This window comes from Ursus arctos, unplaced genomic scaffold (genome assembly GCF_023065955.2).
Source record: "Ursus arctos isolate Adak ecotype North America unplaced genomic scaffold, UrsArc2.0 scaffold_23, whole genome shotgun sequence".
Lineage (NCBI taxonomy): Eukaryota > Metazoa > Chordata > Mammalia > Carnivora > Ursidae > Ursus > Ursus arctos.
The window spans coordinates 14,947,312-14,973,454 of record NW_026622908.1 but is presented as its reverse complement, the minus strand read 5'-3'; the positions used below and the strand labels follow the sequence as shown (position 1 = coordinate 14,973,454).

Sequence of the window (26,143 nt, the reverse complement as noted above, 5' to 3'; positions counted from 1 at the left end):
AGTTTTATGGTTAGATCATTATTTATTTACATTCGACTGAAGGATATTTTGGCTTGTTTTGCTAAATTATCCTTTCCTATGATTCATAATGATGTAATGAATATCCTTGTTCTTGTATGTCTGTTAATATCTCTAAGTGTTTTATTAATATAAATTCCTAGAAGTAAAATTACTCAGAAATTTTTATCTGAATACAAGCTTGATTTCCTCTTCTCCATAAACTTTATCTTAACTCTTGAAAGCCACTAATAATTTTATTCCACCTAAAGTCCTAATATTCTCTTTCACGCTCACTCATTTGACAAGTGTATCGTGAGCTCCCGTTATGAGTCAGGCTCTGTGCAAGGTGTAATGTAATTACAAAGAAAAATAATCCATGATCCTCATCCTTCAAGAGGAAGTAATTTAGTCAGGTAGACAAATGGCAGGAACAAATAATTACAATTTGGTGTGATTTGTGCTATAAGAGGGGTGAGTAAAAGTGCCATGAGAGCAAAGATAAAGGGACTATCCAGACAAAGAGAACACATCTTCATTCAGAAGGGATATGTTCTCTTCAACAAATGTTGCTGGAACAACTAAACAACCAAATCCAAAAAGAAAAAAAGAAAAAAAGAAGAAGAAAAAAGAAAAAGAAGCCAGACATAGACTTACACTCTTCACAAAAATAATTTGAAATGGATCATAGGCCTAAAAATAGCACATGAAACTGTAAAACTCCTAGAAGGTAAGACAGGAAAAACCTTAGATGACCTTGAATATGGTGATACCTTTTCAGATATAACACCAAAGACACGATCCATGAAAGAAATAATTCAGAGGCAGAACTTCATTAAATTTCTGCTCTGGGAAATACAGTATCGAGAAGGAAAAGACAAGCCACAGACTGGGAGAAAGTATTCTCAATGACATCTGATAAAGGACTTATACAAAATAAACAAAGAACTCTTAAAACTCAACAATAAAAAATCCTGATTAAAAAAAGGTATGTGATCGCTTAACAGACACCTCACCAAGGAAGATGTAAAAATGACAACTACACATATGAAAAGACGCTCTGCATCCTATGTCGTCAGGGAAATGAACATTAAAACAACACTGAGTCACCACTACACATCTTATTAGAATGGCCAAAATCCGAAACACTGAAAACAGCAAATGCTGGCGAAGGATATGGAGCAACAGGAGCTCCCACTCACTGTTAGTGGGCGTGCAAAATAGTACAGCCACTTTGGAAGGCAGTTTGGGGGTTTCATACAAAATTAAACATACTCTTACTGTGTGATCCAGAAATTGCACTCCTTGGCATTTACCCAAAGGAGCTGAAAACCTATGTCCACACAAAAACCTGCTATGAATGTTGAGAGCTGCTTTAGTCATAATTGTCAAAACGGAGAAGCAACCAAGATGTCCTTCAGTAGTTGAATGGATAACTGAACTCTGGTACATCCGCACAATGAAATATTATCCAGCACTAAAAGCAACTGAGTGATAAAGCTGCAAAAAGACACAGAGGATCCTTAAATGGGTATTACTAAGTGAAAGAAGCCAATCCGAAAAGGTGATGTACTGTGTAATCCCAACGATATGACATTGTGGAAGAGACAAAACTATGGAAACAATAAAAACACGAATAAAAAGATCAGTGATTGCTGTAGAGGTTGGGAGAAGGGCTTGGAAGTGGGGAAAGATGAACAGGCAGAGCAAAAAGAATTTTTAGGGCAGTGAGAATTTGCTGTATGATACTATAATGATGGCTATATGTCATTAAACATTTGTCCACACCCATAGAATGTACACCACCAAGAGGGAACTGTAAGGTGAACTATGGACCTGATGATCATGATGTGTCAATATAGGTTACTCCTTGGTAAAATGTACATTTTGGTAAGTGATGTTGACAATGGGAGAGGTTATGCATGTGGGGGGGCAGAGGGGGATACAGGAAATCCCTGTACCTCCCGCTCAATTCTGTTGTAAACCTAAAACTGCTCTTTAAAAGTCTTCAAAAATAGTATGTGATTTGATTCCTGAAAAATGAATAGAAAGAGGGGAAGAGAACTCTACATGCAAAGGCAAGGGGCATGGAAAAAGGAGAGTATATTTAAGATATAAATAAGATTAAGATTATTTGTGACAGGAGCAATTGGTACCTGGACAGGTTGTCAAATAGCATAAAGGATAATTCTTACTCTAACATTTGAGACCCATTGCTCTTATTTCCCTATTCTTCTCCATAGACTGCAAACTTTTTGAGGACAAGAACTAGATTTTCTTCATTTTGTATCCACTATACTTTGCATTGTGTCTGCAATGTGTATGTGCGCGCGCGCACACACACACACACACGCACACACACAAACTGACTTCATTAATCATTCAAATTATGATTGTCTTCTCAAACTCATAGCTTTTTCTTTCTCCTTAAATATTTGAATTTAGGAATTTTAGGATAATGGACCTCTTTTCATATTGCATACAAATTAAAGGGAATAAAAAATCACCTATAATCTTACTATTATAATTGGTCTCTCTCATGCACACACACAATTATAATTTTGCTTTCAAAGTTGCTTTCTTTTTTTTTTTTTCTTTACTTGACATGTTTCCATGTCATTATAATCAACCTCAAGGTGATAACTGTCATCTCTGTGGCTATTTATCTAAGTGGTTTCCACATTTTGGTATTAGAAACTGATGCAGCCACCTCAACTGCAAGCACTCCCGGCTAAAGCACAGTCCTCTTCCGGCTGGAATGCTGTAATATCACCCCCACTTTACATCATTGTTCCCCCACCCTCACGTACAGAGTGATTTCATGAAAACAGAAATCTGTTCAAAACCCTTAAAAGTGAGAATAAAATCCAAACTCCCCATCATAAGCCCTTACAGCATTGCGCTTGCTTACCTCTCTCTCTCCTCTCATTTCGGCCATCCTGGTGTTCAGTCTCTGTGTTCCTGCCACACAGGCCACATATCAGTTTCTCAAACACACCAAGCTCTTTCCCACCCCAAGGCCCTCCTCGAGGGCACTCTGCCTGGGATGCCTCTTTCTCCCACTCTTCCCTCCTCACCTGACCTCTCTTCTTTCTTTTCTTGTCTTTAATCTCTTCTGAGAGATTGCCCCAAGTGGCTCCCCTTCCTTCCACTACTAAGGACCTACTTAATGACAACTTGTAAACAGATAATTGCGTTGGTTAACTTATTTATTTTCTGACTCCTCCACTAGACTACAAACTTTGCAAGGGTAGAGATTTTGCCTCTTTTATTTATGAATGCATATCCAGCCTTAGTATAGAGTCTGGCACACGGAGGCTCCCAAAATGCAGAGTCCACTGGAGATGCTAAGAGAACATCTGAAGCAGACATTAGTGCCAGCATCAGAAGCATCAACGTCGTCTGAGAACTTGCTAGGAATGCATATTATCAGGCTCCAACTAGAATTACTGTTATTGGAAGCTCTGGGGGTAGAAGCTGGTCATCTGTTTGTTTTTTTAACAAGCCCTACAAGTGATTCTGCTATTCCCAGTCTGACAACAACTGCTGTAAGGTATCTTGTAAGATAAAAACATACCTATTTTGTATAGAAGTTGCTGCAGCCAAAATTTCTTAGAATGTGAGGTACAGTGATATACAGTATATCACTTACATATCACTAAATGTAGTCTCTCATTTTATTGAAGAAAAAAATGTCCAAAAAAGAAATCTTTTATATATTTTAATATAATAATTAGTGATTATTCTGTTTATAAGTTTGCTTTTAAGATAGTGAAGTATGCATATTTCTTATGAATATGAAGTATAATTATGCAACACACACTCTTTCCTGAAAAGAGTCTTCAAATATAAAGCTACTTTCATACTGATGGCCGAGTATTAATTCAGTTAAATTCAGGTATAATTATGGAACATTTGCATTTCCTACTTCTCTCAAAATAGTTCAAACAATGAATTGATCTGGATAATTTATCCGACACTTTGCGTTTGAGTTGAAATCTTCCCATGGTGATTTTAGTTATTTTATTTGAGGGGAATCATTAGGTTTTCACATCTGAGTGTCCTATAAAATAGAGCTGGCTCATTGAGCAACACAGTATCAATGGGGTCACAGAGAAGATCAAAAATTAATCACTGAAGACAAGACTTCAGGCTGGATCCCAAACACCTGAGTTACCTCACCTCCATTAGTGGATAAAATATGGCTTTGAATACCATGCGATAAGAGGTATATATCCACTGAAAGAGTCAAAATTATGAAGCAAGTGTAAATATTCTTTTAAAAAGTTAGGAAGGAACTAAAGAGAGGAGAGAAACAAAATGCTGATTGCATTTCTATAATGTGACAGGCATTGCGCTAAGTGCTGCTTTTTAGATTATCTTCTATTCTCTCTCCACCCATTTTTATTGACTCAAAATCAAAGGTGTTCTGGTTCAACTAAAGAAAACCAAAAGCCAAGCCTTTCTAAGTAGAATAGTCTATGATGGAGCATAGATTATGATTTCTGGAGGGTTCTCAATGAAATAAACATTTTTAAAATATGTGAGAGCTTTAAATATCATCTTAGTAATTTACTTCCCCTAGGAGAATATATTTGAGCATACCTTTCCTGCTCACTGATTTTTATATTTTAAATACTATATAAGGACTCTTTTAAGTACTTACTTTTTCTTAAAGAAAAGAACACTATTTCCATATCCATTTTAAGTGATCTAACCATAAATGAGATTTAGAAACTGAATATGTGATCTCCAAATGGATGCAGTTAATATTTTTAAACTAAGAAATTAAAATGAAGCCTCTAGAATGGAAACAATAATAATTTTACCACCTTTAAAACCATGAGAAAATAAAGCTAGCAGGTTGAAACATTTTGTTCCATAGCTTAAATCACAGTGACTTTCACAGCTGTGTCACTTTGTTTACATTAACATGTTATGCTGTGAGTTATGCTTCTTTAAAATCAGATGTTTTCCTCAGATTATCTATTTTGACTGAAATTATTTACTAAAATATCTTGTATAAAAATAATTTCTTAAGAACATTGTAAAAATACATGCTTTTACAAATAATTGTATTTTATATATTCTTGAATCAAGAATTAATTTTACAGTAGAATTTGTGAGTAACGATTTCAATGAAACCAATAATCAAATGCATCTAAAAATAGTCAAAACTTCAGGGAGGTGCCATTTGTTTCACATGCAAGCTAAACACAGATGCTCACAATATAACAACTTAGATCATATATTTCTTACTTTTAAAAATGCATTTCTAATATTTTGAAATAAGAAATACACTCATCCCCAATTCTGAAACCAATATCAAGTTATTCTTAATTGGCTTCTCTACATAGTTTTAAGGAAACAGAAAAGTAATATAGAATTCCTAGATGGATGTACTTTGAAACATACCACGGTCAGAATTCTGGGTTCAGCTGCATTTGGAATCCTTCATTGCTGACAACAGAATTGCAAATGACAATCTTCTCTAAAGCACTCTTCAGCATGACAACAGAAAGTTCTCCCTTCCACTGCCTGCTTTTTTTCCATTAGCTAGAGTGTTACATATTGAATGCAGAACGAAGCATTTGACTGGAGGGTTTTTAGACAACTCTTTAAATGCCTGAGTCTGAATAATGATTAAAAAAAAAAAAAAAAGCAACTCATCTCTTTATAAGAACTTCTCATTGGTTTTTTTTTTTTTTTTTGATTGATTTAAGAGGGTTGGCTAGAGGGTGGGGTTAGAGGGATGCCCTCCTGTGTCATTGGTTAATAGTTTCTATGTATGATTCACCTAAGTGACATTTAGTCATATAATGTCAGTGACATTTTGATAATTTTACTGTCAATTTTTAATAATCTATTTCACCTTCTTATGTTATTTGAATGAGCTAGGAAGATTAACATAAAAGGTGGGAGGTGTGTTTCAGTCTGAATAATAGTGGTCTGGCAAAGAAAACTTTTTTATTGGTGAGCCAGGAAATGTTTTTGATAGCTGAATGGTGTTCACTAGGATTTCCTCCTTTTTTTTTTTTTTTTCAGATTTTTAAGGAAATTTGCCTAATTTTCTTATTCATGGTGGAGAGGTACAATAGAAACTTTGTGGTTTCTGAAAAATCCTGCATCCATTAAACTTGACAATATGCATATATTGGTTCTGGGTTGCATATAATGAAGTAATTGTACTCTGAAAGAAACAGAAGTAACTTTTATCTAAAAATAAATAAATAAATAAATAACATTGAACATTTTTATCCCCTTCTGGTTAACATTCACATGATGAGATGAAACAGAGGATTACATTTATTTCTGTCAAGAAAGACTCCACAGGACAGCTTGTAATTGGGATTGACAAGACATGGGAGAAACAACCACTGATTGGATATGGCCTTGGATTAATCAACATGTTTAAAAATTGATTTTCCAGTAAGCCACAAAATAGGAAATTTTAACTTCACACAATAGTTTGAAACCTTTAAACAATAAAGGGTAGATTACTATCATCTTTGTGTTTAAACTGCCCGTGGCATCAAGGGATTAATCAAGTCACCCGGGTTTCCATGATTGAGACTCTGATCCGAACTCTTCATTTGTATCTTGCAAAGAAGTCAACAGCAATGACTCAATTAAAAAAATTCCATAAGCATCAGAAATCATTTAATAAATACAACAGCGCTTTATTTTTGTTGACGTTTTCTTTTCTTTTAAGAAGGGAAACAGCTGCTCAAAATATTCATATTCTGATGGGCTCATTTGGTGAGATTAAAAAGTTTGCATGCTGATGTGAATGGAGGAAAAGGGCACGGGAAGGCAAAGGGCCAGAAGCAGCACAGAAGAGATGAGTATTTTATAGTTTATCAAGATCTGAGCACAGGAGTCTCGTTTTTTTTGGTATTTTTTTCTTAAGCATAAAACATTGAGGAAAGCACAAAATTCATGGTCTTTAATGCATATGATTATTCGCTCCCCAGTAATGTGAACCTGTTCTCTAACTACCTAATACTCTTGTCTCATCTCATGGCTTCTATAGCCCCTTGTGCATGCTTCCATTCTTCCATTCTTCCATTCACAACATAGCCCAATGCTTAAAAGTGTGGTGTACTCTACACAATTCCTACCCACTGCTTCCCCAACCATATAATAACAGAGAAATCACTTGGTCATCCAAGCCTCCATTTCCACTCCCATGAGATGGGAATAAAAACAGACTCTGCCTTTTTAGAGTTCTTGTGAGGTTAAACCAATATAGGTCATCAACAAAATTCCTGAAAAGTCCTTAATAAATATCAGTCATTGTAGTTATTTAATATTAGCATTTATTATTATTAATGTTCCAACTCCCAATCCTGTGGTCCTTCCACTACACACATAAGCTGGGGGGCCTGGAGGTGGGATATTAATAGGTAAATCTGACTTTAAATGTGTTCAAATAACATTAGTTTTGATGTGGCTTCTCTGCCAGCCTTCACGTCTAAGCAGAGAACTGGTTTGAGGTGAGCCTATCATTGATTGAATGTATAAATATCAAGTAGAACAATTATCTGAACCATGTAACTGGTATGCCGACACACTAATTTATTGAGTTTACTTTTACCTCCCACAAACATATGCACAAAGTCTGCAGACAAGCTACTGCAGCTCTCATTTTAGAGCTAAGTACCCCAGGGAGGCTTAGGCGAAAGATCTCCCAAGATGAGCTCTTCAGCTCTCATGGAGAAAACCAGTATGTTGATGATTCAGGAAGCCTCATATATGACTTATGTCCTAAACATTAGTGTCAGGAGAGAGAAAATATCTCTGCATCTTGTTTGTTTACTTGTATTGGCTATGAAATAAGACTTCCTAAGTAGGCATATCTTTTCCTATATAGCTTTGAAAAAACTAAAGACATCAACTTCATCAAATTCATCCCGCACCTAAATCTACTCTCATAATTAAAACGTCTCCATGTGCTGATTTTCGAGCCCTCTGTTCCACTGTTCTAGACATGGCTGTCGAACTGTGTCTTTTTTTTTTTTTTCCCCTGGTTGACAAGGGGAGTTACTATTCTATATGGTAGATGGATTTGAAACTATTTCATCCACTGATTATTCTGTAACCCCAAGGAATATACGCCTTCTCCCTTGTGGCTACTTTTGCTGAAGTTTAGTAAAACTAAGTTGAAACAACCTCCTTGCCTTTTTACTTAGTTATTTGTTGATACAAAAGTAAATTACAATCAGGTCAATCCACTCCTGGGATGTCGTAGCCACACAGGTAGTAAAAAGCAGAGGGGCACCTGGTGGCTCAGTCAGTTGGGCAGCCTCTCGAGTGTGGCTCAGTTCCTGATCTCAGGGTCGTGGGATCGAGCCCCTCATTAGGCTCCATGCTCAGCAGGGAGTCTGCTTCAAGATTCTCTCCCTCCCATGCCCCTCCCACAGCTTGCTCACTCTTTCTCTCTAAAATAAATAAATATATCTGTAGCAAAAAAAAAAAACAAAAACAGAGCTGCCTACTTCAGAGCAATGTTTCAAGGTTTTATAAAGATGTAATTAATAGGTAAGTGTACTTCTTACAGTTAACTGTAAGTCAGTTAACTGCAGTCCGAAAGGCAGAGGGTTCTGGAATCAGAGAGACATGCTACAATCCAGCTGTGTTCCTGTCTAGTTCAGAGACTGGACAAGAAACTTTAACATCTTTAATCTGTACTTTCTTCATTAGTAAAATGAGACTACTACTCTTCCTGAATTATGGGAAGTTATGAGATAATGCCTACAAACCGTTTACCACAGCGTCTGGTGTATAAGTGATCAATACATATTAGGGGGACAGACTGAAACGCAAATGACGATGGTTACCAGACTACAAAGATGAAGTCTTGAACTGTTCTTGTCTTGCTAGTGTAGCAAGAGAAAAGTAGTTTCAGGAAACAGAATGATCTTTTATTTTTCAAATCTTGCCTTTGTCATTGATTAGCTGTGTAAAATTTAAAAATGGGGATAATATGATAACACCTTTGGCTTAAATTTAAGAATACACGAAATAAGCTTTAGGCCATTTGAATTCTACCACCCAGTGATAAACACTATAAAAACTGTTGTGTAAAATTCTGAATATTTTCTTAATAAGAGATATTTTTATATAATTGATATCAAACTGTACATGTTGCTTTTTATAACAAGCTTCTTATATAATCACACATTATGACCATTTCCCATTGTTCTTAACTAGTTTGGAAGTTTATTTTTCAATCATCTTATTTGAAGGCATTATTATTTTAATTTTATCTCTTACTCTCAAACATTTATGTGTTTAGTTCCCCCCAACCCCTCACAAACTACAGTGTGAGAAACATCCTTAAACATAATCATATGTGCTAACATCTACTTATATTCTCCAGATAAATTCTTGGAAGTGGGTCAAAGGTAATATTATTTTAAGGCTTTTAATCCTTATTGATACATTGTTTTCCAGAAAATGAGGCTTAGTATACACACCTACCAGCAGGCAATAATGAGTAACAGTTTACAGTGTCAATACTGTTTTTTCAAAATTCTTTTCTAATTTGATTCAAAAAAACATTGCTTAGGAGGGCACGTATTGCATGGAGCACTGGGTGTTGTACACAAACAGTGACTCATGGAACACTACATTAAAAACTATGATGTACTGTAGGGTGACTAACATAACATAAAAAATTAAAAAAAAACAAAAACAACAAAAAATTGCTTATATTTCTGCAATTTCTAGTACTACTAATAGTTTCATGTGTTAAATTATACCACTTTTCAATTTTTTTCACTCTTGTATTTATCAGTTATATAATTATATCTTTGTAAATTAAGAATATGAACTACTGCTTGGCATGTATCTTTTCTTTTGTGTCAGTTCATTATCATAAGTTTATCCTTTACTCTAATTTTATTGTAACTTTGACACTGATTACTATGTAAATAGTCAAATCTATCACGGCTTCCACGATCGATTTCCTTGTGGGTTTCAAAAGACCATTTAGAGAGGTCGTTTTACTGTTCTGTAATTAGGAAAAAATGCTTATTTTACATTTAGGTATTCATTTCAAGTTTATTAACTATTTAGCTCTTCAATAATTCATTTTGGTGTAAGATGTACAGTAGGCATCTAAAAATAGCTTAGCCCCTTAATGACTTATTATTGTGAGAACATTTGCACATTTTTTGGAAGACCAATATTTCATTACTGATGTGAAATGCTGCCTTTATCATGACACACAACACACACACACACACACACACACACACACACACACCACATTTAGGTTTAAGCAGTTCCACAGTTAATGTGGAAGGCTTCTAGAAAATCTTATACTAAATCTTCTGTAAAATCTACACTAGCAATCAACTAGTGTGCCACAAGTCCCCGGTATTTACTAGGGAAGGTTTCTGACGGTCAAAGTTAAGTACTTAAACGGCACAAGGAAAGGAGATGCCTCCTATGGCTGCAGGGAGTGTAATTCTTTCCTCTATATCAGGCAAAGACTCTGCAGACAAGACCAAGCATCTTTTGGGCTGCTGGAAAGAAGTCTTCTTAGACGAGGCAAAAAAATAAATTTAAGACGCTGGCCAAAAAGATGAAAAAACCAAGATAACTTATTATATGTTTTATAATATATATGAAAAATAAATATTTAGGGTACCATTTCCCACAATGGTATTATTAAATAAAAATATTACTTCAGGTCCTAAAGTTATATAAATATTAGGATTTTCCTTAGAAACTGACTGTCCCAATAAATGCAAATAATTAGCATTTAACTTCATATACAACCTTGTTAATTAAGGCAGCCCCATAGGGCTAAGTTTAGTCACTTATCTTATAGTTTAAGTCATCATTATCTCACAATTACTTGGAAAAAAAATATAGAACACTAATGATCCCTGCACATTATTTGGAGGCAAAGAGCCACCGAGGCACATGAAATAGCTGCCAATGTCCACCTGAAGGGCACCTATTGTAGGAGACGCAGATGGCACCTTCCTTTCACCTTCTCCAACATACAATGTGTCTCCAGCCTGAATAGAAAATCATTCTTGTTACCAGTTGAGTTAAAGATGAACACCATCTGCCAATGCCAGTTGACACAGTCAAACTGAATGGCTTTGAAATTTAAATTTAATGAACTGCTAAAATATTCATGCTAAGATTTTCCTGATCCATAACCTTTTTCCTGTCTGATTTATTTATTTATTTATTTATTTATTTATTTATTTATTTAACAGAGATAGACACAGCCAGCGAGAGAGGGAACACAAGCAGGGGGAGTGGGAGAGGAAGAAGCAGGCTCACGGCGGAGGGGCCTGATGTGGGGCTCGATCCCATAACGCCAGGATCACGCCCTGAGCTGAAGGCAGTCGCTTAACGACTGCGCCACCCAGGTGCCCCTTTCCTGTCTGTTGTGATACCCAGCATCCTTTAAGAGGAGAAGTCACTGTAATTTGGAATATAGATTCATATTCCCAGTCTCATTCACTATTGGTAACATCTGCAATTGTTTTTGGCACTGTGAAGGATAGTAGCAGCAGGGAATTCTTCATTAATGTCCACTACGGAAACCATGGTTCTGCTTCACAGATTTGTTCCTTCTCTCCTAACCAAACTGTAGATATTCCCTGTAAATTACCCACATCTAGAGACCTCAGCTGGTGTGTAGGACATGGCTCTTTGACAGAGGGAGGGATTTTGCTTCCGAGGGTCATCCAGCTGGCTGTAGGATCTTATCTTTACTTGTAATTCACAAGGCTCTCGATATTAATGAGACAGAAAAAGGCAATACTTACCAAAACTGTTTTAAAAAACAATCCCTTTCTATTCTAGAACTTTGCTTGCAATCAGAGCAGTTGCCTCAGTCTATGGATTTATAGAACTTTCCCTTTTCTTACATTACAAATTTGCTTCCTGAAATTTCTTATTCATGTAGGTGTGACAGAGACTTTGTCAAAATGTAAAAAAAGAAATAAATTTGCCTTTAAAAAAGAGTTCTTCACCAATTTTAGTGGGTATTTGTGATTTCTAACTATATACACATAGTTCAACTGAAGGTAGTCTTGGAATTCTACACTGACTTAATGTTATGACAAAGAAAACACTTATGTAAATAGAGGGTTTTTTTTAAGATAAACAATGTCAGAATGTTTTAGATAAGCTGGCTAGATACCATGTTATTTAGGTTATAACATTTAAAACATACTTGGGCTCTGTACAGTGAAATGGATAATATAAGTATGTTTTGGAAAACCCAGGGACAATTTTTCAAATCTTCTCAGTAATTGGGGAAGAATTCACTTAATGTTAACAATCAGCTGGTATCAGCCAACACACTATCCTTTAACATTTATGGCTGCATCTGTTACCTACTGCCAAGAAACAAATCATCAGCAGACGATTTTTATTTAGATCATGATTCTATGGGTAGACTGGGCCCAGCTGTGTAGTTCTGATCTCAGCTGGACTTTTACAGGGTCTGAGTTTCCTGGTCTTTGAAACTGAATTCTCTCACATCTCTGCTTCACTTGGGGCAAGATCTTTCGAGTCCAAGGTTCAGTGTTGGCACATTGTCACTTTTGCAGCAGCCTACCGGCCAAAACAAAGCCCAAGGCCATCCTAACGATTCTACCTCTTGATGGGAGATGCTGTAATGACTCATTGAAAATAGAGTGGATATGAGGAAGAAAGACTGTGGCCTACTTTCCATCTACTACAGTGCCTTTGAGTTATTTAAATATGGCCCCTTCCAAAAAGCATGAGTCTAGCTAAATCTAGATTTACCCCATAGTTAGTGTTATCTCTCATTTTTAGAGCCTCTTAGGCCTCTCCATTTATATGCATGCATCTCGTACTGCACTCCAATATTTGGAGAGCAAAACCCATCCATGTGTGCCATCTTTATCTGTTCTACAAATGCCAGGTTTTGCACATAGTAGCTCCCAAATAAATAAAATAAATATTTACTACTATTTGCTATTACTTTTTCAATACTACTTCATCATGGTCAATATCAATATTGGAGATGTTTCTGTTTTCTAAAATATTAAAGTATTTTGGTATAAATGACATGCCAAAAGTTCATGATTTGTGTGTGTGTGTGTTTAGAGAGACATGAAGTGAGAGTTGGGGGGGAGGGGCAGAGGGAGTGAAAGAATCTTAAGCGGGCTCCATGCCCAGCTTGGAGCCTGACGCTGAGATCATGACCTGAGCTGAAATAAAGACTCAGACGCCTAACCAACTGAGCCATCCGGGTGCCCCCAAAAGGTCATGATTTGAAGTAAAATATCCTAAAGATACAACTCATTGTTCTGAAAATTAATTCTAGAAAAAACTACAGTGCCTTGCAAATAGATTTAGCTTACTAAATTATCATAAGCAGTGGATATGTTATCAAAATTTAAACTCACCACAGTGATTCAAGATCATTCAGGAAATGTTTGCAAAATAGTTGACAAATCAAACACTCCATATATTTCTAGATTTGCTTGTTTGTTTTTATAGTTGATGAGCTCAACAGACTTCCTCATAAATTCAATGTAAGATACCACCTTGGAGGATTGGGAGTTATTTTCTATGAACCTAGTTTATAGCTGATGGCAAATTTTATTGGAAAGCTCCATTTGTTTTTCTGTAATCCAATACTTATCATTACTCACAATATAGTTACATTAGCAGTCACTTTCCCCTGGGATTTTTGCTCCCTTCCTGTTGACTCTATAAACTTGTTCTGTCATCTCTAAAATGATCCCTTTGCAAATGAGTAACTTTCATAAAGAAATAAAATATCAAATGCTTTGCATAACATGCATAGGGCTGGTTGCAACCAGTACAATTATCCCAACCAAATAATGTGTGAGGTAAGATCTTTAGCCACAGAATTTATACATGTGTTAATACATGCTAATTTAAACAATATGAAAGTAGCTGTTTTGTAACACAAAAATGAAGAAATCTTGTCAATTTCATAAGGTCCATCTTAAAATGTATATAATCTAATATATGCATATAAATACTCATATCATTTAGTGGTGGGATGGAGTAAGAAGAAAGTTGACAAATTTATAAGTGGAAGGATATCTAGATACTAATCTAAATGGTAGAAATATAGGTCACTGCTCTTTGAGGTTCCCTGTGACAAATGTACACAAATAACATATTCTAAGCAGATTATTTTGCCCTTCATTTGTAGATAAGCAAATAACCAGTTAATCGCTTTTAAACATTTTTTCTTTTTCTCATGTGACCATTTGTTCAAATGGAATTTATGCTGTGCTCTAACCTAGGAAAGGATAAAGTAGACATACTTTAATAGAAGCTAAAATAGTGAGTCTAAAAACATCTAGGTGATGCATGACATTTTTTTTTTTTTTTTTACATTTTGAGTAAAAGTGCAGTGGCAAAAAAGTATGTATTCGGGCAGATTTAATAAGACATTACACTAGCATTTCTTGGATTGGACAACTGTGGCCTGTTACTACCATCACACACCATTCTCTTATTTTAACATCAAAAATAAAATATGCATACATGTTTAACTATTTTTTTTAAAAGATTTATTTATATATTTGAGCGTCAGAGAGAGCGAGCAGGGGGAGGGGCAGAGGTAGAGAGAGAATCTCAAGCAGGCTCCCTGCTGAGTGCAGAACCCAACCTGGGGCTTGATCCCAGGACCCTGAGATCATGACCTGAGCCGAAATCAAGAGTAAACTGCTTAACTGACCATGGGGCCCCTTAACTATTTCTTCTTAACTTTCATATTCTACAGTTCAAGTCTAATCAAAGTGAGACTGAGAAATGGCTACTGTTGAACAGAAATGACATGGCAGGTATCATTGGTGGCATGTGGTAAATTCTAGAGAAGCAGATGTGCCAGATTTTATTTAATCTTATTTCATTTTCTATTTCAAGCATACTGTGTTTGTCTTCTTATTGCTGCTATGGGCATCTTGAGGAACAGCATCTGTTGTTTCCTCAATATTTCTGATAACTCCTCCTTCTCTCAAGAGACTTGGAACAATGGTTTACAGATAGTAGAAACATTCTAAACACCATGTTGATCAGACAGACACGGGAGGCAGATGAAGTAAACAGAGGGTTGATGAACCGCTGATTTGTAAAGATAACCTAAAAATTATTGGTGCAAAATACTGACCCCATTTAACAAAACAAAACAAAAGAGGAATGAAAAAATTTGATGCAAGCATTTATTCCTACATCTATTTATTAACGTTCGTCTAATTTATGAGAGTAATATTTAAATTCTGCCGTATTTCTTCTCTGATGTTTTAGTGGTGACTAATGAAGGGATTTGCAAAATTAATCCAAGCCAAACCAAATCAAACATTAGAGAGATATATGTTCAAGGATGGGACTATTCGCCATGCAGTGACAATGAAAGGTGTCATTCCTTGCAAATTTCTTTTACAAAGGCATTCCCACTTTAATCAATAGGAAATAATGGAAAAAAAAAAGTGGGCTTGGACTGTGACAGAAGTTGTCTTGGAACATATCAAAAAGGGACGTATTTGGTGTCGAATGACTAAACTCAGATGCTTTGAAGTGTCCACAAAATCATTTTGTTTGAGGGATGGTGGGATTGCTACAGCCAGGGTTTTTTTAAAAAATTGAACTCTAACCTAGTTACTCATCTGCTATGAATTAGTTTCAATGAGGTATTCTCAGCTTCCAGGTTGTTATAAAAACCTGCCATATAGTCAGCGTTTCCTATGCTCTAAATACATTCATACGGTTATCTCAGGCACTCCTCAAAGAATTCTGTCAAGCAGACAACATAATACAACCTTACAGATGAGAAAAACAAGGCTCAGCGAGTTGAATTAACCTGCTTCAATGATCACAAACAGTAAGGAGTAGAACTAGAATTCAAATCTTGGTCCATTCCATGTTCTCATGAAATCATACTGCCTTTCAAAAATTATGAAAAAATGAGGTAATAACCCTCTAAAGGTTAATTTTACATTTCAGATTGCTTAAAAAAATTTTTTGATAACATAAATGAATATGATGTGTTCATACAACTTTCCACTTTTAAGTTCTTAACGAAACATATTAACCTGCATGCGCTCTTCTCCTCTCCAGCACAATATACATTAATATTGAAAATAATTGAAAGGTTTTAGAAATACTGTTTACACGTGACTTATTGATAGCTTAGTTTGCATTACCTTAGACAATTTTGCCTTGGATTCAGAATTATCTTTGGGAACAGAGTCTTTGATTAGCCGAGATCGGTCATAATTAGCATGTTCTGATTCATCCATGTAATCCTTATCTTTCCCTAGGGCTAGAAAAGAGAAAGAGAAAATTATATCCACTTTTATCTTCCTTTTCTCTCTCTTTAAATGTACTAATCTCTTTTTTATTCACGCTTTTCCAAGTTTTAGCCAAGTATAACTTTCTTATGACCCATCCAAAAAGTAAACAAAAAAAGAAAAACAAGGGGAATAACACGAAAGCTTCCCTGTTAGTGGATTAATACTGACACTACAGTAACTTCTGTAAGAATTACATGCATTTCTGCTGTTTAATGGACTTAAACTTTTTAGAAATTAAAATTAGAATCACACAAACTCATCATCTCTTTTAAACATTAGGATAAAGATATTTTTTTAAAGATTTTATTTATTTATTTGAGAGAAAAGGAGAGAGCAAGTGAGAGAGCACAAACAGGGGGAGTGGCAGAGGGACAGGGAGAAGCAGGCTCCCTGCCAAGCTGGGAGCCCAACACGGGGCTCGATCCTAGGACCCTAAGATCATGACCCGAGCCAAAGGCAGACACCCAACCGACCGAGCCACCCAGGTGCCCCAGATAAAGATATTTCTAAGAATTCAATAGATTCCCAAACATTTATTTGCTTAATTAAAAACTGTATCAATTTTGAGAAATTGTTTTCTTAAAAGTTGGAAAGTTTTCTATATGTGAATTTGACTGAAGAGTGACAGAAGTCTGAGAAATCATAGAAGCAATTCTCACAAACATTACAAGAAAAAACATTTTAAAAAATATCAGGGATGGAAATGAAACTATAACCGCAAGCAAGGAGAGAATACTGAAAATTAATTACCATTAGAATTATAAAAAGCGTAGGACCTTGTGAGAACACATATGAACGATGAACAAGCTAGAATCAGTGCAAAAGAGTATGAAACAAGAAGCTTCTCTGGGGGCTGTAAGTACAACCAGGAACTGCTGACCTGCTTCACACAATCTTCTATCCAATGTGATAGAAGTACCTCTTCAAATTCAAACACAGACAGAATCGTGTATATTTAGCCTTTTCAAATAAAAGGAAATGTTTTGGGAGAGTTATTTTATTCCATCTGTTAACACCTATCAAACATAAATTTTGACATGGACAACTATGTGCAATGCTTTAAAGATTTCAATCATTTGACTTAGTATTATAACAGAATAGAAAATTGTTTATAATACATGCACTAATTTCTTTTATTAGGATGCTTAAAATCTGCTATAACATATATTATGCCATGTACAGCTAGAGTATCAGAATCTTAATGAATTAAAACTGGACAGGTAGTATTATGTCTTAGTATGTTGTTTTTTTTTTTTTTAAAGATTTTATTAATTTGACAGAGATAGAGACAGCCAGCGAGAGAGGGAACACAAGCAGGGGGAGTGGGAGAGGAAGAAGCAGGCTCATAGCAGAAGAGCCTGATGTGGGGCTCGATCCCAGATCGCCGGGATCACGCCCTGAGCCGAAGGCAGACGCTTAACCGCTATGCCACCCAGGCGCCCCAATGTCTTAGTATGTTATTAATTGCCAATTATGTTAAAATGCTCTAAGCACTTATAATTAAAACCAGATCTATCAAATTAGCTAAATTAGAATTAATTGATGGTTAACAGTTGTTGAGTATATTCGAAGAGCCAGAAACTTTACAGGTATTATTTCCTTTAATCCCCATAACATCTGTACACATGTGGGTATGCTTTTTACCTACATTTAACAGTAAATAAATTAAGGCAGATGGAGATTAAGTATCATGCCAAAGTCACTAATTCAGTAAGGAGTGCATCTTGAACTGAAACACATCCAGATCTGACTCCAAAGCTGATGTTTGTGAATATACTATAATGTTTTCCCTAGATTTACATAGATTACATTTTATGCATCTAACAATTATTAGTTAAACAACTATGATATGCCAGACATTGTTTTAATAGTTGGAAATGGAACATTCAAGCCAAAGGAGAAAAACAATAAACAACACAAATTAAGGAAATAACAAGTGTGTTTTGCGGTGAGTGCACTGGAAAACAGACAGCAGAAAGGAAGGACGTGGGTGTCACAGGTGGGGAGGAGGATGTTATTTTAGTAGAGAATTGTAATAACATTTGAGCAAAGACGCAGGAAGGTGAAGCAGTAAGTGACACAGGTAACTGGAGAAAGAATGGTCTGGATGGAAGGAAAAAAATGCAAAACCTGGACTTGAACTGAACGGGTGTCAGATGAGTGACGAAGAAACTGAAATTTTGGAGTAAATTTGTTAGATCAGTTACCAAAACCCCATCATGTCCAGCTTGCTGGTTTCTAAGGCACAAAAGTTTCTCTCTCATTTTTTCCCCTTTCATCTCCCTTCTCTTTCCTTACCTTTCTGCCTGTCTCCTTATCTTTCCCTTCCTCTCTCTCTCCCCATCCTTTTCTTTCTTTTGATATCCAGAGTGAGGAAGAGACCTTTCCGGTTAAATAGCAGTAAGGTAAATGGGCAGCGTAAGCTGGGAGCATGCGCCGGCCTGCGGGTCACAGTCCTGTGATGCCTCATCCTAAACCCGCCCCATCCTACCTCAGCGCTTTCTCTGGCAGTCTGTCTTCTCATCTGTAATAGAGGTTTCTGAAGAAGGTCTCAAAGGGTCCTCCTCCTCTATGCTCTAATAACTTTGCGATTACTAACTTAATGTTTACAAGAGAAAATACAATTTATGTTGACATATCTCATTTACCATGGAATATAAGAAATACAGTTTATAGAAGTTTTCCACTCATTTAAACCTTATTCCATTCACGATTACATTCTCTAGGCAGAGATTTTTATATTTTGTTTTGTTTAATTTTAATTCAATTCAGTTTTCTCTTCTTTCTCCTTAATTCCTACAACACAAATATTCCTGGAACAGGAACATCCTTACATCATCATCTTGCTGGAAGAAAGCTCAGTTTTGAAAGACTTTCCAAATGCTACCAACTTCATGAAAGCTTTTCAGATCCTCTGCTCCTTCCTGCCCCAAAGCTCCAAATAGAATGGTCCTTTTCTCTCCTGAATTCCATCACATTTGGTTTTCCCCTCCTTTTCATTCTCCCATTCTTCCTTCTTTCCCTCCTTCCCTTCTTTTTGTGATTCTTTTGATTTTTCTGAATTTAGACAAAATTATCACAGGACCATGTTCAATCTCTTTTTCATGTGTGTTTAATTTACTACAGAGTCTAGCATAACTTGGTCATTAGTAGATGAGTTAATTTAAAAAGAAAAAGAGAAAAGACGGACTTGTTATTTTGGAAAATCTGGATCATAAGTGACATAATTTTTAAAATTTCCTTTTATTGTTAGGAATGTAAATATGTTTGCCTTTCTTCTTGTTTTTCTTGAAATTATACGGAAGGATTCTTCTGTATATAATAATAGCTTTCTTTTTTTCCTTTTACTATTAGCAAGATTGCAAATTCCTGTCATCGTAATGTAAATTTACCTCTCCTGTCTTGTCTTTTACGATGTTCCTACAGTGTTCCTAGGTTAGAAACAAGAAATCTCTACACTTACTGACTTAACATATACTTTCCTGAATATAAAAATGTCTTAACTTGGTTTGTATTCTTTTGTTAATACTGGATTTTTTTTCTCACACTAACTTTATACACAATATTCCTATAACTAATGTTTTGTTTTCTTTTTCATCTGGATTGCTAATAATTATTTAATTGTTATATGTATCAAGTATCCTTCGTTCATTAAATCAATATATTGAGCTAGATCACAGTGTACCAGGGACATTCTACTTTGAAGGGAGTAGGAATCACAGTGAACAAAAATCCTTACCCTCATGAAGTTGACAGTGACAAAGTTAAGAAAAGAACAAATATAACCCCTATCTATTAAATGTTGATATGGTCAACTAAAAAAAAAAAAAAAAAAAAGAGGGCAGGAAGATAATGGGGAGGGCAGCGATTTGCAATTTTAAATAAGGTGGTTAAAGATGGCCTCCCTGGGGTAACCTGGAGCAAAGATGCCAAAATGGTAAGTGAACCTCTGTGAGAAGAGCATCATAGGCAAAGGGGCAAGTGTAAAGGGCCTGAGGTAGGGGCATGCTTTTCTTGTCTATTCACAGACAAACAGATTAGTGTGACTGGTGAGGAGTGAACAAGAGTGAAGGTGGCAGGGTATCATGTTAAAGTGGTAATGGAGGAAGTGGGAGCATATTAGGGAGGGCTTGGGACCAGTAGAATGATTTTGGTTCTCATTTTGAGTTAAAGAGTGCCATTGGATGAATTTGAGCAGAGTGAATTTGAGTAGATTTTAACAAAAGAACTCTAGCTGCTGCCATGAGAATGGGCTGAAGGGGCCAAGGCCAGAGGCAAAGAAACCAGCTAGGAGTTACTGCAATGATCAGGTAGGGAGGATATGCTTTGGGTCAGGGTGGTATCAAGACTAAGAAATGGTCAAACTGAGGATGTATTTTTTTTTTTAAAGGAAAGCTAACAGAATTCTATTGGATCTGGCATTTAAAAGAGAAAAGTCAACAATAATTCCAATGTTTTTGGTCTGAACACTGGGAAGGGTGCCATATTATTTTCACATATCATTTGATTAAATCCTTTAAAAGTATTGTTACTAGCCTTCGTTAACCAGTGAGGAAATGTAGGCAGTCTCACATTTGGTGTGTGGCAGAAGGAGAGCCCAGGAAATCTGGCCCTAAACCTTACATTCCTAGCCACTATGTAATACTGCCTCTTGTAGTATTGGAGAGATGATGATTTAGGAATCTTTGAAGCCATAAAATATTCACAAGTTAAAAAAAATAACTGGGTTACATAAAAATTGTAATATATTTGTTGAATGAAAAAGGGTGGAATCTCTAATTATAAACATAGCTTTCTATCCTCCTTAAGTTGACGGTGACAGATCTTTGCATCTTTCATTTTTAATAAAAATATCCATTGCCGAGAAGACACTAGGGAAATGTAAATGACTATATAGTCATTTACTTTCTATAGCAATATAAATTAGTAAAATCTTTGGAACAAAGTGTGTCAGTACGTGTGAACAGCACAACTGGAGAGGGATCCTAAAGTCATCTAAAAGAAAAAAAAAAATCTATGTTCACAGGAATGTTCCCCCAAGCCCATGGATAATAAAATACAGAAGCAATTTCCACTCTAGTAAATAGCAACTGCATTCTTCCAGCTACAGAAGCCAACATCCTGACTCCTCATTTTCTCTTTTGCCTTATGCCTGATCCTTAAGTAAATTCTGTTGACTGAGCATGAAATACCATTTTTCTGCTTTGCTTTTACTCTTTAGCACATACCGGTTTCTAACATACAAGATGTTATTTTTATTTATTTATCTTCATTTATTATCTAGTTCCCTCACTAAGGTATTTATGGGCCAGTTTCTTGCTTTGTTCATTTTTGTTGTCTTTTTTGCTTGCTGCTTTGTCCCTACCATCTGGAATAGGGTCTGACCTGCCTTTGCCATTCAGTAAAGGTTTGCTGAATGACTACAGGGATTTAAACGCCCATCACTTCTGTCTGAACTACCTTCAGATTACATCTAGAAGTTGATCATTTATCAAAGCTATAGTTTCTTAATCCAAGCCCCCACTACCTCTTGGCAGAAATCTGTAAGAGTCTCCTAATCAATCGTCCTGTTTCTATCTTTTACCCCTATCACATCCACAGCCAGAGTGGCCCTTCTAAAACTTAAGTGAAATTACACGAAACGTCTACTCACAACCTTCCAATATTTTTGTAGCTCCAAGTAAAAGTCATATCTACATTATGGCACACTGGGTAAGCACCATCAGGCCCCTACTACCACTTCTCGTCCCTCTACTCTAAACTCTACCCTCACTCCCTCCAATCTGGCTGCACTGGTTTCCTTGATGTTAAGTATGCTCTCGCTGCATGCTCTCTTTGCGCTTGCTCCTTTCTCTGCCAGGAATGCTCAATTCCCGTTGCAGCCAGGGTTCTGCTCACATCACCGCATCAGAGAAGCTTTCCTTCACCACCATTTCTAAAATAGAACCTCCCATAGTTCTCTGTCTCCTCATAAGGCTTTATTACTCTTATCAGCAGACATAGAATAACGCACACACATTCACACAAAACATGCATGCAATATATGTATCAGCACTTGACATTAAGTTACAGCATAGATATATAAAATACATGTATGTATACACATGTGCATATGTATACATGTGTATCTATGCAAGTAAACATGTTTTACATGCATATATTTGTGCTTGCATTCATATAAGAAACAGAAAGAGCACCTACATATCTATATGTACGTAACAACACTTACAACTCAATAATAAAAAGACAAACAACCCAGTTTAAAAATGGGTAAAGGATCTGAATAGACATTTCTCCAAAAAAGATATATAGTAGCCAACTGCTGTTGGCTTTTCATGTGTTTACATGAAAAGATGCTCAATATCATTATTTATCAGGGATGTGTAAACCAAACCCACACTGAAACCACTTCATAGCCACTGGGATGGCTATTATAAAAAAGATGGACAATAACAATTGTTATTGTCGAGCCCTCATGTGCGAGATCGAGCCCTCATGCGCTTGGATGGGAATGAAAAATGGTGCAGTTGCTGTAGAAACCAATCTGGCAGTTTTTCAAAAGTTTTAATGTACTACCATATGATTCTCCTAGGTACATACTCAAGAGAAACGAAAATATCGATTCACAAAAAACTTGTATGCCAACACTCATAGCAGCATAATTTGTAATAGCCAAAAAGCAAAAACAATCCAAATGTCTATCAACTGGTGAATAGCTAAATAAAACATGGCTTATCCATACAATGGAATATTATTTGGCAGTAAAAAAGAATGAAGTGCTGATCAATGCTAAAACATGGATGAACCCTGGAAACATTATGCTAAGTGAAAAATGCTAGTCACAAAAGACCAAATATTGTGTAATTCCATTTTTATGAATTGTCCAGAATAATCTATAGAGACAGAAAGTAAATGAATCCCCCTGAAGCTTAGGGGATTGGGGTAAGAAGAAAAGGTGACTGCTAATAGGTATGGGGTCTCCTTTTGAGGTGATAAAAATATTCTAAAATTGATTATGGTGATGGATGGCACACCTCTATGAATATACTAAAAACCATTTAAGTTATACACTTAAAATGTGTGACTTGTATGGTATGTGAATTATATCTCAATAAAGCTGCTATAGCTATATTTAAAAAAAAACCCTGATTCTCAGAGCTTAAAAACATCATTTAATATGTTGAAGCAGGGAGCCTGATGTAGTGAAAAGATGATGATTTCAGCAAACTCAAATTAATACTGGTTATGTCATTTATTAGCTTAACGGAAGTAAGTTAGTTATAGTTTCTCAATCTGAAAATCTGGAATAATAAAATCTTATTTAAGGATTAAATGAAATAATCTATGTGATTTGTACATATAAGGTATTGAAGAACTATACATTCTTTTTCTTTGATCTTTCTTTAAATCCACAATTCTGGTAATTAGGAATCTATAAAACCACTACGGTGCAACCTTCCCATACATTGCTAATGATAGTGTGTTCCAGGATTGCCAGAGTAGTTGGGGCTGAAGATTAAAATAATAATAGTAATGGCTTAAGGTTATTTTTATTCTTTATAATTTTTATGTACTAAAAACCATTGAGCTGTACATTTAAAATGGGTGAATCGTATGGTACGTGAATTATATCTCAATAAAGCTGTTATATTAAAAAAAAAACAAGATTCTCAAAGCTGAAAAAATCATTTAATATGTTGAAGCAGGGAGCCTGATATAGTGAAAAGAGAACTAATGATGATTTCAGCAAACCCAAATTAATTTTTTCATATTAATATTAATGAATATGAATATTTCCAACATACATTGTCTTATTTGCATCTCACAAAAACTCTTAATTCAAACAATCCTGATTTACAGTATAAGAAAAAAATCAAAACATAATATTGGTATCTCCATTTCATAAATCAGGAACCTGAGGCACAGATGCTGTACCTTTCTCCTGAGTGATAGAGTTAATACCTGATCTTCCGACTGCTCATAAATTCCATGATTTTAAAAATTATAATTCCGCTGAACTTTCCTATGAAGAATAAACCTAATGGTCCATGTATAGTTTACTCGGTGGTTAGAGCATGATGATAATGAAGATCCAGACTTAATTCGTTGCAGTTCCTTTGCTGCCTACTTCTCCCAACACTAGCAATGTTCTAAAGTCCTGACGCTAGTTGGTCACAGTGAGGGTACCGCCAGAGCTGTATTCAGCCAACCCCACAACTAAGCAAATCTTGAAGATAAATGCTTTCTACAATGTCAGTGTACCAGTGTTTTTTTCTATCCACATCCATCATTCCATACATTCACCCAATCATCAATTACCCATCCATCATTGAGTAGACAGTATGTATTAGGTAATATGAAAAAGACAAATATAAATAGCAATTATTATCATCTAGTGAACTCAGTGTAATAGTATTATAACCAAAGTGCTATAATAATAGAAAGTAGGAACCATCTAAATGGGTATTCCGAAGGACTTCCCATAGGAATAATGTTAGAAAGGCACTCTCCTACTACTTAAGAAGAGCCATAGCTATTAGGTCTTTAAATGCTCTAAAAAAGGTTTGTCAATACGACTTACATGAAAAAGAGGAATGCAATTAGATTAGGTCTTCAGTGAGAAAAATAACAGAGCACTGATTCCTAACAGGTGGGAAAAATCACAGCAATGAATGACATCATGGAAAGCAAAGCAGTAATGGAGAGCAGAATCTCCAAAGATATGTGTGTCAGTATCCTCCTTGGCTTTCCTCCATTCACCTATCCTTTCAGTGATCCTAAAAATACTCCTTGAGCACCTACTACGTGCCAGGTACTGTTCTTGATTCGGCCTGTAGGCACCAGCAAGACTAGGAAAGCTCTCTCCTCTGGAAATGGAAAGAGGGAAAAAAAAGAAATCTTAAAATTTCCAGTAATACCTCTCAAGTCAAGATTAGGAGACACAAAGTGAAGCGTGTATGAATCTGGTTTCTCTCAGTGTCGGGCCTTGGGATAAGAGCAAACTTATTATGAACAAAGAGCAAAAGTGGGCTGGAATGGCTGCAGCTGTGTGAGTCAAAGGACGTATTAGCAAATGCTCCAGAGCTGGAACAGGCCCAGATCTCATAAGGCCTCTGAAGGCTACAGTAAGGAGTTTACATTTTACATGTAGTGGGAAACTGGGAGGGATTTGACTAGAGAAATGACGATATTTAATTTTCCTTTTATGAAAGCTTCCTGTAACTGCTGTATAGAAAACAGACCATAAGGCAAGCACTGGAGCAGGGACAATAGGAAGTCATGATGTTGATCTACCCAGAGACTGGCACGCTGGACGAGGCGTGATACAGCACTTGTAGCGGCAAGTGCTGAGCAGTGTCAGGTTCTAAATACAAGTGGAAAATTGAGCCAAGAGGACTTACTTAATGGATTTAAGGAACAATTGAAAAGATGTACTGTGACTGTGAGGCTGTCACAACTGGAAAACAATCTGTTCTTTCAGTATAATTCCCTTATTTCTGTAATCCTGACATAGCTTGGTAACATTACTACAAAGTTCTTTTTTATGCCATCTTAATATAAAATGCTATTTGAAAAAATATCAAAAATTATTGGAGGTTATTGAATATTACAGAATGAAAGCAAAATCACCATGTACTCATTTGACCGTAACTGTTTTAAGAAATAAAATGAACACTCTAGCAAGCTGAACTATTAAGCTCACAGAAAGAAAATTATCTTAACCACTCTAATATAAATCACTTCCTAAGGGACTCACTTCATAGCATTAAGGAAATGTTGATTTCACAAGATTAGATAGATGTATA

The 26,143-nt window shown here is 35.9% G+C and overlaps 1 protein-coding gene across 1 annotated transcript in view; it reads right to left on the bottom strand.

Annotated features, from left to right (window-relative positions):
* Positions 1 to 26,143, bottom strand: part of ANO3 (anoctamin 3) — a 394,322-nt gene that overhangs the window by 150,302 nt on the left and 217,877 nt on the right. The window contains exon 5 of the mRNA XM_026512215.4: positions 16,188 to 16,306. Within this exon, the coding sequence (XP_026368000.2) occupies positions 16,188 to 16,306 (119 nt within the window). The remainder of the gene's footprint in view (positions 1 to 16,187; positions 16,307 to 26,143) is intronic.